General features: G+C 44.3%; 1 protein-coding gene across 1 annotated transcript in view; it reads right to left on the bottom strand.

Annotated features, from left to right (window-relative positions):
- Positions 1-14,029, bottom strand: part of ADAMTS9 (ADAM metallopeptidase with thrombospondin type 1 motif 9) — a 361,962-nt gene that overhangs the window by 186,824 nt on the left and 161,109 nt on the right. The window contains exon 16 of the mRNA XM_075321378.1: positions 13,327-13,422. Within this exon, the coding sequence (XP_075177493.1) occupies positions 13,327-13,422 (96 nt within the window). The remainder of the gene's footprint in view (positions 1-13,326; positions 13,423-14,029) is intronic.

Raw genomic sequence — 14,029 nt, forward strand, 5'->3', positions numbered from 1 at the left:
AGAGGAGTCCAATACCAGTCCGGGGTCAAGAAACTTAGATCAAAATACAATCACAAACACAAGCCAAGAGCACAACTGCAGAACCAGAGAGTACAACTGGCGAGGTTCTGGGAGAGCATGCTCAGTAATGAAACAGAGCAATTACCAGTCAGGTGGAAAACCTGAATAAAGGGACCTCTCAGAATCTGCATGGGAATCCTGTGCTATCAAATAACCTGTCATTTAGTGCTCAGAGAAACACAGCAGAGCATCTCCAAATGTGCAAAATGCTCTGCACAGAGGAATAATGTCACTGCTGGCTCAGTAGTTCAGAAAGGTGCGGCAGAGCATCAACTGTGTGCAAGATGCTCTGCACAGAGGAATCGTGACAGGTGGCTTGTACTCCTCTGTGGTATTGTTGCAGAAAGCTTTGCTAAACTTCTACCCGAGTCATCTGTAGATAAGTAGTTCATGCTTTCCCCCTGTGTGTCCTCCTTGTGTCTTCTTTAGTGGTTAGTGGGGTTGATGAAGCGCTCATCCCATCTGTTCCCTATTTAGAACCCAGCACTAGGGTCAGGTATCCGGAATAAGTGCGGAACTTATCTAGGTTGGTGATGGACCCCAGGACCACTTTGGTCAGGTCAGGGGTCACCATCTTACCTTCCCTAGACACAGGGTTTCCCTTCCTTTTCGCCGTGCGCTAGGTACTTTCCCATACCCAGCGTGACACTTGCCCACACTCATGGAGCACTGACCGCCCTAATTAATAGATACGATTGGATCGATTTGTATGACTCTAGTCCATAGACAAGATCGGTAGTCTCTATCCTCTGGACAGTAGACTTGCAAATCTCTTGCCTTCCAGGATCCTCGTTGCGACTTGTGATTAGCAGAGTTGGTGCAACTTGCCATAAAGATGATAACGCATGAGCCCGGTTGACCTGGCCGATTTTCTGGAATCCCACAAAATCAATTTGCCCATCTCTATTATTAGCATATAAGATTAAATATAAAGCTCACTGTTACTATTATCCACCTTCTGTTCAGAGCACGGGCAGAGGCTCCGCCATGGCCTGGGTTAAAGATGAGGAAAATGAGAACGTCCGGCTCGATGAACAGATTACTCTTTATTGCTTGTAAAATCTTGTACATGGGAAATCAAGGTGGCTACACACCAGAAGCGCGTTGATGCGTACGCTATTATAGTGTTTTCCTTCTAAATACCTGATTTCTTGTGTACAAGATTTTACAAGCAATAAAGAGGAATCTGTTCATTGAGCCGGACTTTCTCATTTTACTCATATTTGATTTTGAACTTCAGTTTTTGGAGAACAGAGGCAGCGATTAGAATAATAAAAATATGCAAGTTTTAGAAGGATTATATTCCCTGCAAGGTTATCTTTTTAGTTTATACTGTTAGCTTAGGGGTCACGAGTGTGACACGGAAATATGGCGTATGATGTGACACACAACAAACAAGAGGTACACCGGGAACACATTAACAACGGTGGGCCCTAGCGCTAGCGAGGAGGAAGACGGGACACCTCCTGCACTCACCTGCAGCTGCACCCTACACTCAAAGACAGTCCGTATACAGGTTACGCACCTGTCGCCGAACAGGATACCTGAGACACTGGTACACTCTGTAATAGCCCTGGCTAGTGAGTTGGCAGGTGAAGGATGCTAGCCCCACTGCTGCACCAATAAAACACCATGATGCGACACACAACAAACAAGAGGTACACCGGGAACACTTTAACAACGGTGGGCCCTAGCGAGGGAGAAGATGGGACACCTCCTGCACTCACCTGCAGCTGCAGTCTACACTCAAAGCCAGTCCGTATACAGGTTATGCACCTGTTGCCGAACAGGATACATGAGACCTGGCTAGTGAGTTGGCAGGTGAGGGATGCTAGCCCCACTGCTGCACTAATAAAACACCAAGGGAAGGAAAGACAGACAGGGGAAAACACAACAACAGACTGCTGCAGTCAGGACCAAGACTGCAGCCTACACAGCAACTTGCAGAGAGGGCTCCACCAGCTTTTTCCACCTCCAAGCCAAGCATCCAAATGAGTAAGAATAACCGGCACCCTCTCCTGGGAGACGAGGGTATATATAGGAACTAGGAGTGGTGCAAACCGGAAACACCTGGGAAGATAATGAAAATGCTTGCTGGAAAGGAATACTGACATTAACTCTCTCCTTCCCAAAGGAAAGGGAATACATTTAATTTGCAGACTCTCAAAGCAAAGAGACTCTGGCCTAGAACCTGTTACTATAGAGAGATGACAATGACATTAGGCTGACGCGCTCCATTTAACTTAGTCAATTAATTGCATTTCCTATTATTTATATAATGCCAATATCTTTCAGAGCCTTCCTTTAAGTTTATATATGGCCACAGTGTGGTAAAGAAATAAGACATAGCATATATTCACCTATCAATCACTGTTCCTCTGTCCCACTCGCTGTGTCTCCTCTCCTCTTCCAGTATGGTCAGCACTTGATAATTGACAATTATCTCAGAAGCTCTTTAATGAGTTGCATGAACGTTTCCCTCTTTAATCCATCATCAATTAAGCAGATAAAAGGTCTGGAGCTGATTCCAGGTGTCGCTTTCGTATTTGATTGCACACAACTCCAGAGAAGTAGGAGAGGAGACTAGTGGGGGACACGGCCAGCGGGATAGAGGATCGGTTGGGGATCAATAAGTGCACTGTACATATTCCTTTTTTTTTATTTTACTAGTACCATATATAAACTTCCTTTTACTGGTGTTGTCACACTGGAATAAATAAGCAGAAGTAAAAAAAAACTAAAAACTGCTGCATAAATCATGGATGGGAGAAGATTTACTTCGATATTGCTTTTCTTATTTTACGGGAAAATTATGTTTACAGAACACTCTCTATAACGCAATATAAAAATGTTCTAGAAAGACAGGAAAATCCTCAAAGTCCTCATATCCCCGTAACATTTGATGGAAATATATGAGCAAACATTGACCATCTAGGACATGAAAAAAAAGAACTCCACATGCTGTAAACATAAATCGTTGGTGAAATTCATCATAAAAGAAAAAAAGAAAACAAAAACTGTAAGAAGGTGAAGAAAGAATCTCGGAATATTTCATAAGAAATGCTCTTGTGTTACCGTACATAATTTAGGAGCTCCTTTCTTCTGACATGTGCAACAAGTACCGTATTTACTTCCCCTGGGGAGAAGATTCCCCCAGGCTCTTATCTAAATATTCTATGGGGCACATATCTGAGTTTTCACAAGAGTTGCTCGCTACATTTTTGCCAAGCTATGCAGTGTTGTATCCCCGCCGCCATATTGCTGTATACATAGGAGCTTCTCTCCAGAATTTGTTAAAGGTGGCTGACAACTCCTGTAAGATTTGCAATGTCAGCTGATGGGGTTGTCACACATTTTCCAGTTCATCCTACACATTTACTGTATATCTCCAATGTTCCCTATACAGCAATATCCCTTTAACATGCTTGCCCGATCCAATGAAAGTGATATCTGCCTCCGCTGACCATGACCTCAGTTTATTTAATTAATCTTGGGCTGTTCTGTTATCTCGATCCTGAATCCCACGTCTGTGTGCTCGGCGAATAGTTACCGTAATCGGTTGGTGGCAGCGAGTTTATGCCAAGGATCATTGTGGGGTGGCCGGTGAGATTTGGGGAGGTTTAGATATTTTTCCGTCCGCTGAGGTCGGGGGAATATATACTTTACTCTCACCGGGACCCCTTCAGTCATCGGCATAGTAGAATAGCGGCCTCCTTGCTTATTGTCCGGCAATTCCATAATTGGCCTGACTATAAGAGGGGCGCTAGAGAGCGCGTCATGTGCTCTGTCTGTCGGTCGGGAGGTGGAAAGGAGGGGTGTGACTCCCGCTTATTACCCCCCAATCGTGACAGAGGGGCATGGCAGCTATAAGTCCCCTTACTTTACTGGCAGCCAGACTGGCTTGCAAAGTCTCCTTAAGGAGAATAGTGTTCCCCCGTGGTCCCCACAGAGCTTCTCATGAGGCAGATCAGACACCCCATACCCCAAGCACCCCGAAACATCGTGTCTGCAAATTGGGATTCTGATCTGGCTTATATATCCTAGGTCATATGCAAAGGATTGTTAAAAATCCACATTTGACTTTTAGGATCGCTACTTCCAATAGGTGGCGCTGCGCTAGAGTTTGTCTCCTTTACTGGAGAGACAATCTCAGTTTATTTGACTCTGCATTTCCTTATCTTCTATTACTTGACCCCAGACATTTCCCAAACTTAGATTCATCTTCTGATTTTGACCCTATTCTTAACACTTGTATTATTGACCAGACTAGTTTTTATCATTCTTGTCTAAAGCTTATTTTGCCGTCCAGCAGCTACTCCATGGACACAACCCAGGGGACCCTGTTGTAAATTCAGTGGTTTATGGGTGAAGACTAGAGTGCCTACCTGGGAGTAATGGACTTCTTGGGTGCCATGGCCTTTGTTTGGGCTTAATTTATTTTTGGAAACCCATGAGAAGCCACAATCTTAAAGGGAACCTGTCAGGTCCCCTATGACCTCCAATTCAGCAGCATTGATATCAGTATGCCCAAATTCCCTCCCTAGCCAACCCTGTAAAACGGTATTCACCAATATGTTTTAAAAAATGACTTCTAAACTGTGCTGTTCCTATGTTAATAAGGACCTTAACTAGTTGCGGGGCATTGTTTCCCCGGACTAGTCGGCCCTCTTTCCATGTTATCATGCCCCAGGGGGTGTGATCACATGATTTCCATGAGCCGGCATCACCGCCAGCTCCTGGAAATCTTGCGCATGTGCGCAACTCATGTTGGCCGCGTCAATGCACTTTTGAAATTGGATATATGCTTCTCGGCTTCAAGAGGCGCACTGCGCAAGACCGGAAGTTCAAAAGACGTGTACATGAGCCGTCTTGTGAACTTCCAGTCATGCACAGTGTGCCCAATGAAGCCGGGAAGAATCCACCTTGCTTCTGAGGAGCACTGATACAGCCAAAATGAGCCGAGCACGTGCGCAAGATTTCCAGTAGCTGGCAGTGAGTGGTGACGCTGACTCGTGGAAATCATGTTATGCATACAGGGGCGTGATAACATAGAAAGAGGGCCGACTAGTCTGGGGAAAGAACGACCCCCGTGCCTAGTCAAGGCCCTAATTAGCATAAGGACAGCGAAGTTTATGTCTTTTTTTTTTAAACATTCATATTAGTGAATGGCATTATACAGGGCTGGTTAGGCAGGGAATTTGGGCATAAATCCATGAATGCTGCTGGACTGGAGGACAGAGGGGACCTCACAGTTTAACTTTAACCCTTAAAGGGAACCAACCAGCAGAATTTTCATATATAAAGTAAAGCCAGTGATATACTGGGGCTAGGATGCTGAATCTAAGCATATCTTCAGTTCTGAGATTGGATGTTTTATTACAGAAATATGTGCAAGTAAAGTTTCAGCAATGCAGTGCTATTTGATTGACAGGCGCAACAGGAAGGGAATATGTGGGTCGTGTCTTGCTATCTATTCCCGCCCCTGTCTGTCTGCCTGCACCGGAATTAACGTCTATGACAGCGGAAGGGGGAGGAAGGCCAGGCAGACAGGGGTGGGAACAGATAGCAAGACCCGACCTATATATTTCCTTCCTGTTGCACCTGCAAATAACAGTGCATTGCTGGAACTTGACTTGCACATATTTCTGTAATAAAACATCCAATCTCTGAATAAAAGGTATGTTTACATTCAGCATCTTAGCGTCAGTATAGCACTGGCTTTACTTTATATATGAAAATCCTGTTGGTTGACTCCCTTTAAAGTCTCTGGGCTAAGCTGCACTACAATATCATAGTAGTATATGTAAATTGAGATGTGAAACAAAGATGATATCTGTGAAGTATATGCAGAGAAGCTGGAATAGGGTCTGCCATAGATTATTCAAAATGGTAGGTCAAGGCAGGCGGCAGACAATCACGCTCAGAATATAAGTAACGTGTAGCACTTAAAGGAAACTTTAGTACCTAAAAACGTAGATGTAGAGCGACGTGGGAGGATTCTTTAAGTCAATCGGCAGAAAATTGGTTGGAGAAGTGGAACTTGGGTATTTGATGGTCCTTTTAGGGATTAAGTGAGCATGTGCCGCAGAGGTAGACTTAGTAGTCATAGCAAGTAGAAGCAAAAATTGGCCAAGTCAGAGGACGATGGCAGAACGGAGAAACAGTGACTAACCATGGATTGGTGAGTCCAATCAGAGAAGGGACAGCACTCACCGAGATCCTGCAAATTCTTTATTGAGTTAAGGTGCAAAAAAAGAGGCAGGAGTAGAGCAAACAGTGGGCCCCCTCATGGACGATGGCTGTTTCGCATTTAGATACGCTTCATCGGGTCCATTGGACCCAATGAAGCATATCTAAACGCGAAACGGCCGTCGTCCGTGAGGGGACCCACTGTTTGCTCTACTCTTGCCGCTTTTATTGCACCTTAACTTAATAAAGAATTTGCTGGATCTCGGTGAGTGCTGTCCCTTCTCTGAATTGGACTTTACTGTTGAACTCTAAGCTGTACCGGACGTGCACCTCGTTGCCAGCCTCGTGGAGGATCCCTGTCCATACCCTGGATCGTTGCACATGCTGATGTGAGTGGATGAGTTGGTGCGGCAGTCTTTCTTTGTGGAACCATGGATTGGTGACCATCGGCCATGACAGCAGTGGAGGAGGCCACTGAGAATGACAGCTGATAAAGCAATCATCGATATACCTCCATCTGTTTTTACGGTCGTACTTTAATATGACATCTTTTACGCCAACCCGATGAATTTTCCGAGTAATTTACACTCTGGATGGAAGGAATCGGTTTGTGTATATCTCTCGCAACATGACGTTTGTGTAACTACAACAAGAGCTCAACGTTAACTCTCGGCACTTGTCGAACGACTGGAGGATAAAACGAGAGACGGACGGGAAAAGAAAAAAGCTGATGTCAGTCTGATTGAAGGGTCTGATCTGACGGACAGACAGCCGAGACGCTATCTTCTATAGAGATCATCCTAACATAAACAAATCATGGAAGGGCTCGGAGCTCTGGCGACATTTCTTGAGGTGCAACCAGTTTTTATAACCTCACAAGACGCAGAATGCCGGCTGACAATGGCAGATCATCATAAGCTGCGGGATACAGAGCAGACCTACATCATTTACAATAACAATTTATATTTCACTGTCGAGCCATGGTCTGAATTTAGAGCTGAGAGCTGATACAAGAACTGCTTATAACAGGGGACATAGTTTACCCGAGACGCAATGGTGAAAGGAATGCGTTTTAATACGGCACCTTCCATTATTCCTAGAAGGGAATAGATCAACAGAAAATGACATATCGTTTAAATCAGATTTTGATATTAAATAAATATTATATTATTTATATATACAGTGCCTACAAGTAGTATTCAACCCCCTGCAGATTTAGCAGGTTTGATAAGATGCAAATAAGTTAGAGCCTGCAAACTTCAAACAAGAGCAGGATTTATTAACAGATGCATAAATCTTACAAACCAACAGGTTATGTTGCTCAGTTAAATTTTAATAAATTTTCAACATAAAAGTGTGGGTCAATTATTATTCAACCCCTAGGTTTAATATTTTGTGGAATAACCCTTGTTTGCAATTAGAGCTAATAATCGTCTTTTATAAGACCTGATCAGGCCGGCACAGGTATCTGGAGTTATCTTGGCCCACTCCACCATGCAGATCTTCTCCAAGTTATCTAGGTTCTTTAGGTGTCCCATGTGGACTTTAATCTTGAGCTCCTTCCACAAGTTTTCAATTGGGTTAAGGTCAGGAGACTGACTAGGCCACTGCAACACCTTGATTTTTTCCCTCTTGAACCAGGCCTTGGTTTTCTTGGCTGTGTGCTTTGGGTCGTTGTCTTGTTGGAAGATGAAATGACGACCCATCTTAAGATCCGTGATGGAGGAGCGGAGGTTCTTGGCCAAAATCTCCAGGTAGGCCGTGCTATCCATCTTCCCATGGATGCAGACCAGATGGCCAGGCCCCTTGGCTGAGAAACAGCCCCACAGCATGATGCTGCCACCACCATGCTTGACTGTAGGGATGGTATTCTTGGGGTTGTATGCAGTGCCATCCAGTCTCCAAACGTCACGTGTGTGGTTGGCACCAAAGATCTCGATCTTGGTCTCATCAGACCAGAGAACCTTGAACCAGTCTGTCTCAGAGTCCTCCAAGTGATCATGAGCAAACTGTAGACGAGCCTTGACATGACGCTTTGAAAGTAAAGGTACCTTACGGGCTCGTCTGGAACGGAGACCATTGCGGTGGAGTACGTTATTTATGGTATTGACTGAAACCAATGTCCCCACTGCCATGAGATCTTCCCGGAGCTCCTTCCTTGTTGTCCTTGGGTTAGCCTTGACTCTTCGGACAAGCCTGGCCTCGGCACGGGTGGAAACTTTCAAAAGCTGTCCAGGCCGTGGAAAGCTAACAGTAGTTCCATAAGCCTTCCACTTCCGGATGATGCTCCCAACAGTGGAGACAGGTAGGCCCAACTCCTTGGAAAGGGTTTTGTACCCCTTGCCAGCCTTGTGACCCTCCACGATCTTGTCTCTGATGGCCTTGGAATGCTCCTTTGTCTTTCCCATGTTGACCAAGTATGAGTGCTGTTCACAAGTTTGGGGAGGGTCTTAATTAGTCAGAAAAGGCTGGAAAAAGAGATAATTAATCCAAACATGTGAAGCTCATTGTTCTTTGTGCCTGAAATACTTCTTAATACTTTAGGGGAACCAAACAGAATTCTTGTGGTTTGAGGGGTTGAATAATAAATGACCCTCTGAATAAACTTTTCACAATTTAAAAAAAAAAAAAAATAAAAAAAGAAATAACATTCTTTTTTTGCTGCATTTCACACTTCCAGGCTGATCTACAGTCCAAATGTCACAATGCCAAGTTAATTCCGAATGTGTAAACCTGCTAAATCTGCAGGGGGTTGAATACTACTTGTAGGCACTGTGTATATATATATATTATATATATATATATATATATATATATATATATATATATATATAGAGATATATATATATATAGATATATACATACATATATATACATATATATATAATAAATATATATATATATATATATATATATATATATATATATATATATATATATATATATATATATAGTATACATATATATCTCTATATACAATAGATAACAGGATCCATCATTCACAATAGGTAGTATCACAGCTCACCTCCTCCTCCTATATAATGACTGATAATATCTCTATGTGAAGTAGATCATACAGGAGCCATCACTCACAGTAAGTGATGTCACAGCTCACCTTCTCTTCCTCATGTACAATAACTACTAAAACCTCTATATACAGTAGATATTACAGGATCCACCATTTACAATAGGTGATATCACAGCTCACCTCCTCCTCCCGTACAATGACTGATAATATCTCTATAAACAGTAGATCATACAGAATCCATCACTCACAATTAGTGATGTCACAGCTCACCTTCTCCTCATGTACAATAACTACTAACACCTCTATATACAGTAGATATCACAGGATCCACCATTCACAATAGGTGATGTCACAGCTCACCTTCTTCCCCTCCTGTTCAATGACTGATAACACTTCTATATACAGTAGATAACACTGAATCCATCATTCACAATAGGCAATGTCACAGCTCACCTTCTCTTTCTGTAGAATGGCTGATAAAACCTCTATATACAATAGGTAACACAGGATCAGGATTAACAATAGGTAACACTTCAGAATACAGTAGAAAATACAGGATTCACCATTGATAATAGGTAATATCACAGCTCACCTCCTCCTCCTTCTGTACAATGACTGATAACACCTCTATATACAGTAGATAACAGAAGCCACCATTCACAAGAAAATGATGGCACAGCTCACCTCCTCCTTTTTCTGTATAATGACTGATAACACCTCTATATACAGTAGATAACATAATCCATCATTTACAATAGGTGATGTCACAGCTCACCTCCTCCCCCTGATATACAATGACTGATAACACCTCTATATACAGTAGATAACACAGGATCTACCATTCACAATAGGTGATATCACATCTCACCTCCTCCTCCTCTGGTACAGTTGCTGAGAACATCTCTATGTAGGATATAACAGAGGTTCCAATATTCTAGTCAGATGGCACAGCTTCCCTTCCCAATGAGCTTTGCCTAGATTACAGCATGCTCAGATAATGCTTCTTTACAAGTATATAGGGTCTGTTGCTGCTGATGTCAATGTGCCCACCAGGAAGTAAAAGCTTTAAATTAGACAAATGTGAAAATATAATTTATTTATTTTTTTTTTTTTAAATATAGTGATGTATAGAAAATTAAAAAAATAAAATAAAATTACAGTTATCATCAAAAGCCTGTTTTTATCACAAACAGGAGGAAAAAAGGAAAGAGTTAAAAGAAAAAAATTATCAGGACCTGACAAAGTTAAAGGGACACTCCAGGAAAAAAAAATGATGTTTTCTGCTAGAGCCGAATGTGAGGAGATTGAGACTGTGATAATAAACCTTATTCTATACATTTTATACAGAAAGTTTTACAAAGTTACCAAAACAATAATCCGAACTGGTGAATCCCAACTTGCAGTTGTTACTAGTGGAAATAATTTTATTTTCCACTGTTTTCTGTTTTTTGACTCATCTCATCACATTGATCGTTGCCCACACCAGTTGCCATCACTCGTTCTAGATTGGGGGGGCTCAGGTTAGTAGAAAGGAGCAAATCAATTTGCAGGAACCAGGAACAGGGGCTATGTCAATGGTCCGTGGCGCCATATGAAAACTCTGTGAACCGCCCCAACTTGTAGATCCCCAGCGCCTCTCCTGATTTCTAAAATGTAGAAAAAGAAATCCAGCGCCGTCAATCGATAAAACTCCACTTTATTTAAAATTTTCCTAAACTTCAGCATACAGCTTATGATACAGGGGACAGTGAGAACTATGCGTTTCGATGCTAGGTCTTAATCTGGCAGAACATGATTAAGACCTAGCGTCGAAACGCGTAGTTCTCACTGTCCCCTGTATCATAAGCTGTATGCTGAAGTTTAGGAAAATTTAAATAAAGTGGAGTTTTATCGATTGGACCGCGCTGGATTTCCTTTTCTACATTTTATTACCTGGTGGCCAGACCATTCCATGTGCAGGATTTCCTCACTACCAGCCTTCAGCTGATCGGTGAGCTGGAATTTCTTCTTTGTTTTCTCCTGATTTTTAGGACCGGTGTGATGTCATGCATTGATGATATCATACCAGAACGACAAATCAGAAGAGGTAAGGGGTGGTTTATAGGACTACCGTTAGGAGGCTTTGGACTACTGACGTTTCTGCTGGATCAAGGTTCTGCTCATCTCTACAGGATAGACGTAGGCGGGCTTTGCACACTACGACATCGCAAGACGATGATGCGATGTCGAGTGCGATAATACTCGCCCCCGTCGCAGCTGCGATATCTTGTGATAGCTGCCGTAGCGAATATTATCGCTACGGCAGCTTCACATGCACTCATCTGCCGTGCGACGTCGCTCTGGCCGGCGAACCGCCTCCTTATTAAGGGGGCGGGTCGTGCAGCGTCACTGCGACGTCACATGGCAGGCGGCCAATAGGAGCTGAGGGGCGGAGATGAGCGGGATTTAAACATCCCGCCCACCTCCTTCCTTCCGCATAGCCGAGGGGAGCCGCGGTGACGCAGGTAGGAGATGTTCCTCGCTCCTGCGACTTCACACACAGCGATGTGTGCTGCCGCAGGAGCGAGGAACAACATCGGACCGTCGCATCAGCGTAATTATGGAATTCGCCGCCGCTACACCGATGATGCGATTACGACAATTTTGCGCTCGGTAATCGTATCATCTAGGATTTACACACTACGATGTCGAAAGCGACGCCGGAAGTGCGTCACTTTCGACATGACCCCATCGACATCGCACCTGCGATGTCGTAGTGTGCAAAGTGCCCCTTACTCCTGAACTAATCCCAGTTAACCCAACTTCTATAGCACAATCTACGCCTGTTCCATGCACCCTCTGTGTCCTGTTTCCTTGTCCCCAAAGTTGTGCTTGGATGCCAAAGCTGCATCTTATGACTAAGCATCCTAAAGTCGCTCACAAGAAACCTTAACTGATTCTTTTGGGTTTTGCCTGGTAGATTTGCTAACTCTTTTAACAGTCTGCAAGAGTTCTGTAGCGCCGGCGTCTCTGCAGAGATGCCAACTTACTGACTGCCCCGGCTGGGTCGCGTCTTCCTCTGCTGTCGCGCAGCCTCCTATGTGCTTTGCTGCCTCCTTCCGCTCCCGGGCCCTTGTACATGCTGCATAGGGTTCCCAGCAGTGCACCTAAGATGCACGCATGCACATCAGCTCTCCTCTTAAAGGGTTGGCGTGCTATTTCCAGGAAATACCTCTCAGCCTATGGCTGAGAAGCAAAGTGTATTTAAGGCATCCTCCCATTAGGGGAGGTGCCTGTGCAATGCCTCTAGTTAGTCAGTCAGTCTCTAGTCTGCTAGCTAGTTGTCAGGTCCTGAGCTCCTGTCCTGTGTTCGTCTCCAGTACCTGTCTTCCCATACCTGACTATCTCAATACTTTCCACCAATCCAGTCCGTACCCACCTGTTCAGCCTGCCTCAGTCAACCCAGGCTAGTCCTGAGTCCATCACTTGTCCTGGGGGTCAGCTGCTACAGTCCCGGTCACTTCCCTGGGAGTGGTACCTGGCGTCTGCCTCGTGGTGGGCGCTTAGTTAAGCTCCACCCACTAAATGGTAACTCGGGTCCCCTCTGTGGTCCACTAATTCCGCTCTCTGCCTCAACAGCAGCCGTGAGCATTACAGGTTCTCCCACTTTTCTATGACAAGTAAGTTCTTCTTCCAATGCACGAGCATGGTCAATGCTTTATTTCCCCTGTGGGGGCGCTATAGGAGGATTCAGCACTTCAGCTTCATTCTCCCCCCAGATCGCTAAGGACCTCGGCAGCAGGACAACTTCTGATCATCTAACTTTTAGGCAAACCCAACAAGAAAGGGGTTGTGAAAAATGAAAATCCTTTTATCTGCAATACACTGGTGTTCCTGGGACACATGCACTTTAATAAGGATTAAAATAACACTTGCAAATATGAGCCAGTAAAGTGTCAGCTTGGATTGACTTCAGCTGAAGCTAATGCGAGGACGCGAGGGCTTGCCAAGACTAAGACACAGTCTGTACTTAACATCCTCTATGGAATTCAATCACAGTGTGGTCTCACCAAGGTAGTTGTCATCTTCCGGCTTCCCTGAGTAGCTGTGCTGCCGCACATCAATGTTAGTAGCACCGGCTGGAATACGAACCACAGTATTGTAGCCTGAAAAGCATAAAAGGATGAAGGGCACAGTTAGTTCAGATTAATGGGCAGGATGTTCCTTACAAAAGGCTGCAAGGGTTACACTTCTGCCAAATGCCTGTAGCATCACTTCAAAACACAACTTGCTATGTTTATACAGAACAAAGGAAGAGAAGCATGGCCGCCCATTGTGTCACGCTTCCATGGCACTCCGAGCCGTTGTGTTTGAGATGTCTTTTTGTAGCCCTTTATATCATATTTCAGTTGCAAACTTTGGATTGTTCTTCTACACTTTTTGAGTAACTAAACACAGTCACCACCCACCATTGTCTGGAGGCCTCATGACTAGAGATGAACGAACCTGAAGGGTAAAGTTCGTTGTTCGTACCGGACACCGGGTGTCCATGACTCGATCCTGAACGGTAAAGTTCGTGGTTCGTACCGGACACCGGGTGTCCATGACTCGATCCTGAACGGTAAAGTTCGTGGTTCGTACCGGACACCGGGTGTCCATGACTCGTTCCTGAACGGTAAAGTTCGTGGTTCGTACCGGACACCGGGTGTCCATGACTCGTTCCTGAGCGGTAAAGTTCGTGGTTCGTACCGGACACCGGGTGTCCATGACTCG

Source organism: Anomaloglossus baeobatrachus, chromosome 8 (assembly GCF_048569485.1).
Source record: "Anomaloglossus baeobatrachus isolate aAnoBae1 chromosome 8, aAnoBae1.hap1, whole genome shotgun sequence".
NCBI classification, from domain to species: Eukaryota; Metazoa; Chordata; class Amphibia; order Anura; family Aromobatidae; genus Anomaloglossus; species Anomaloglossus baeobatrachus.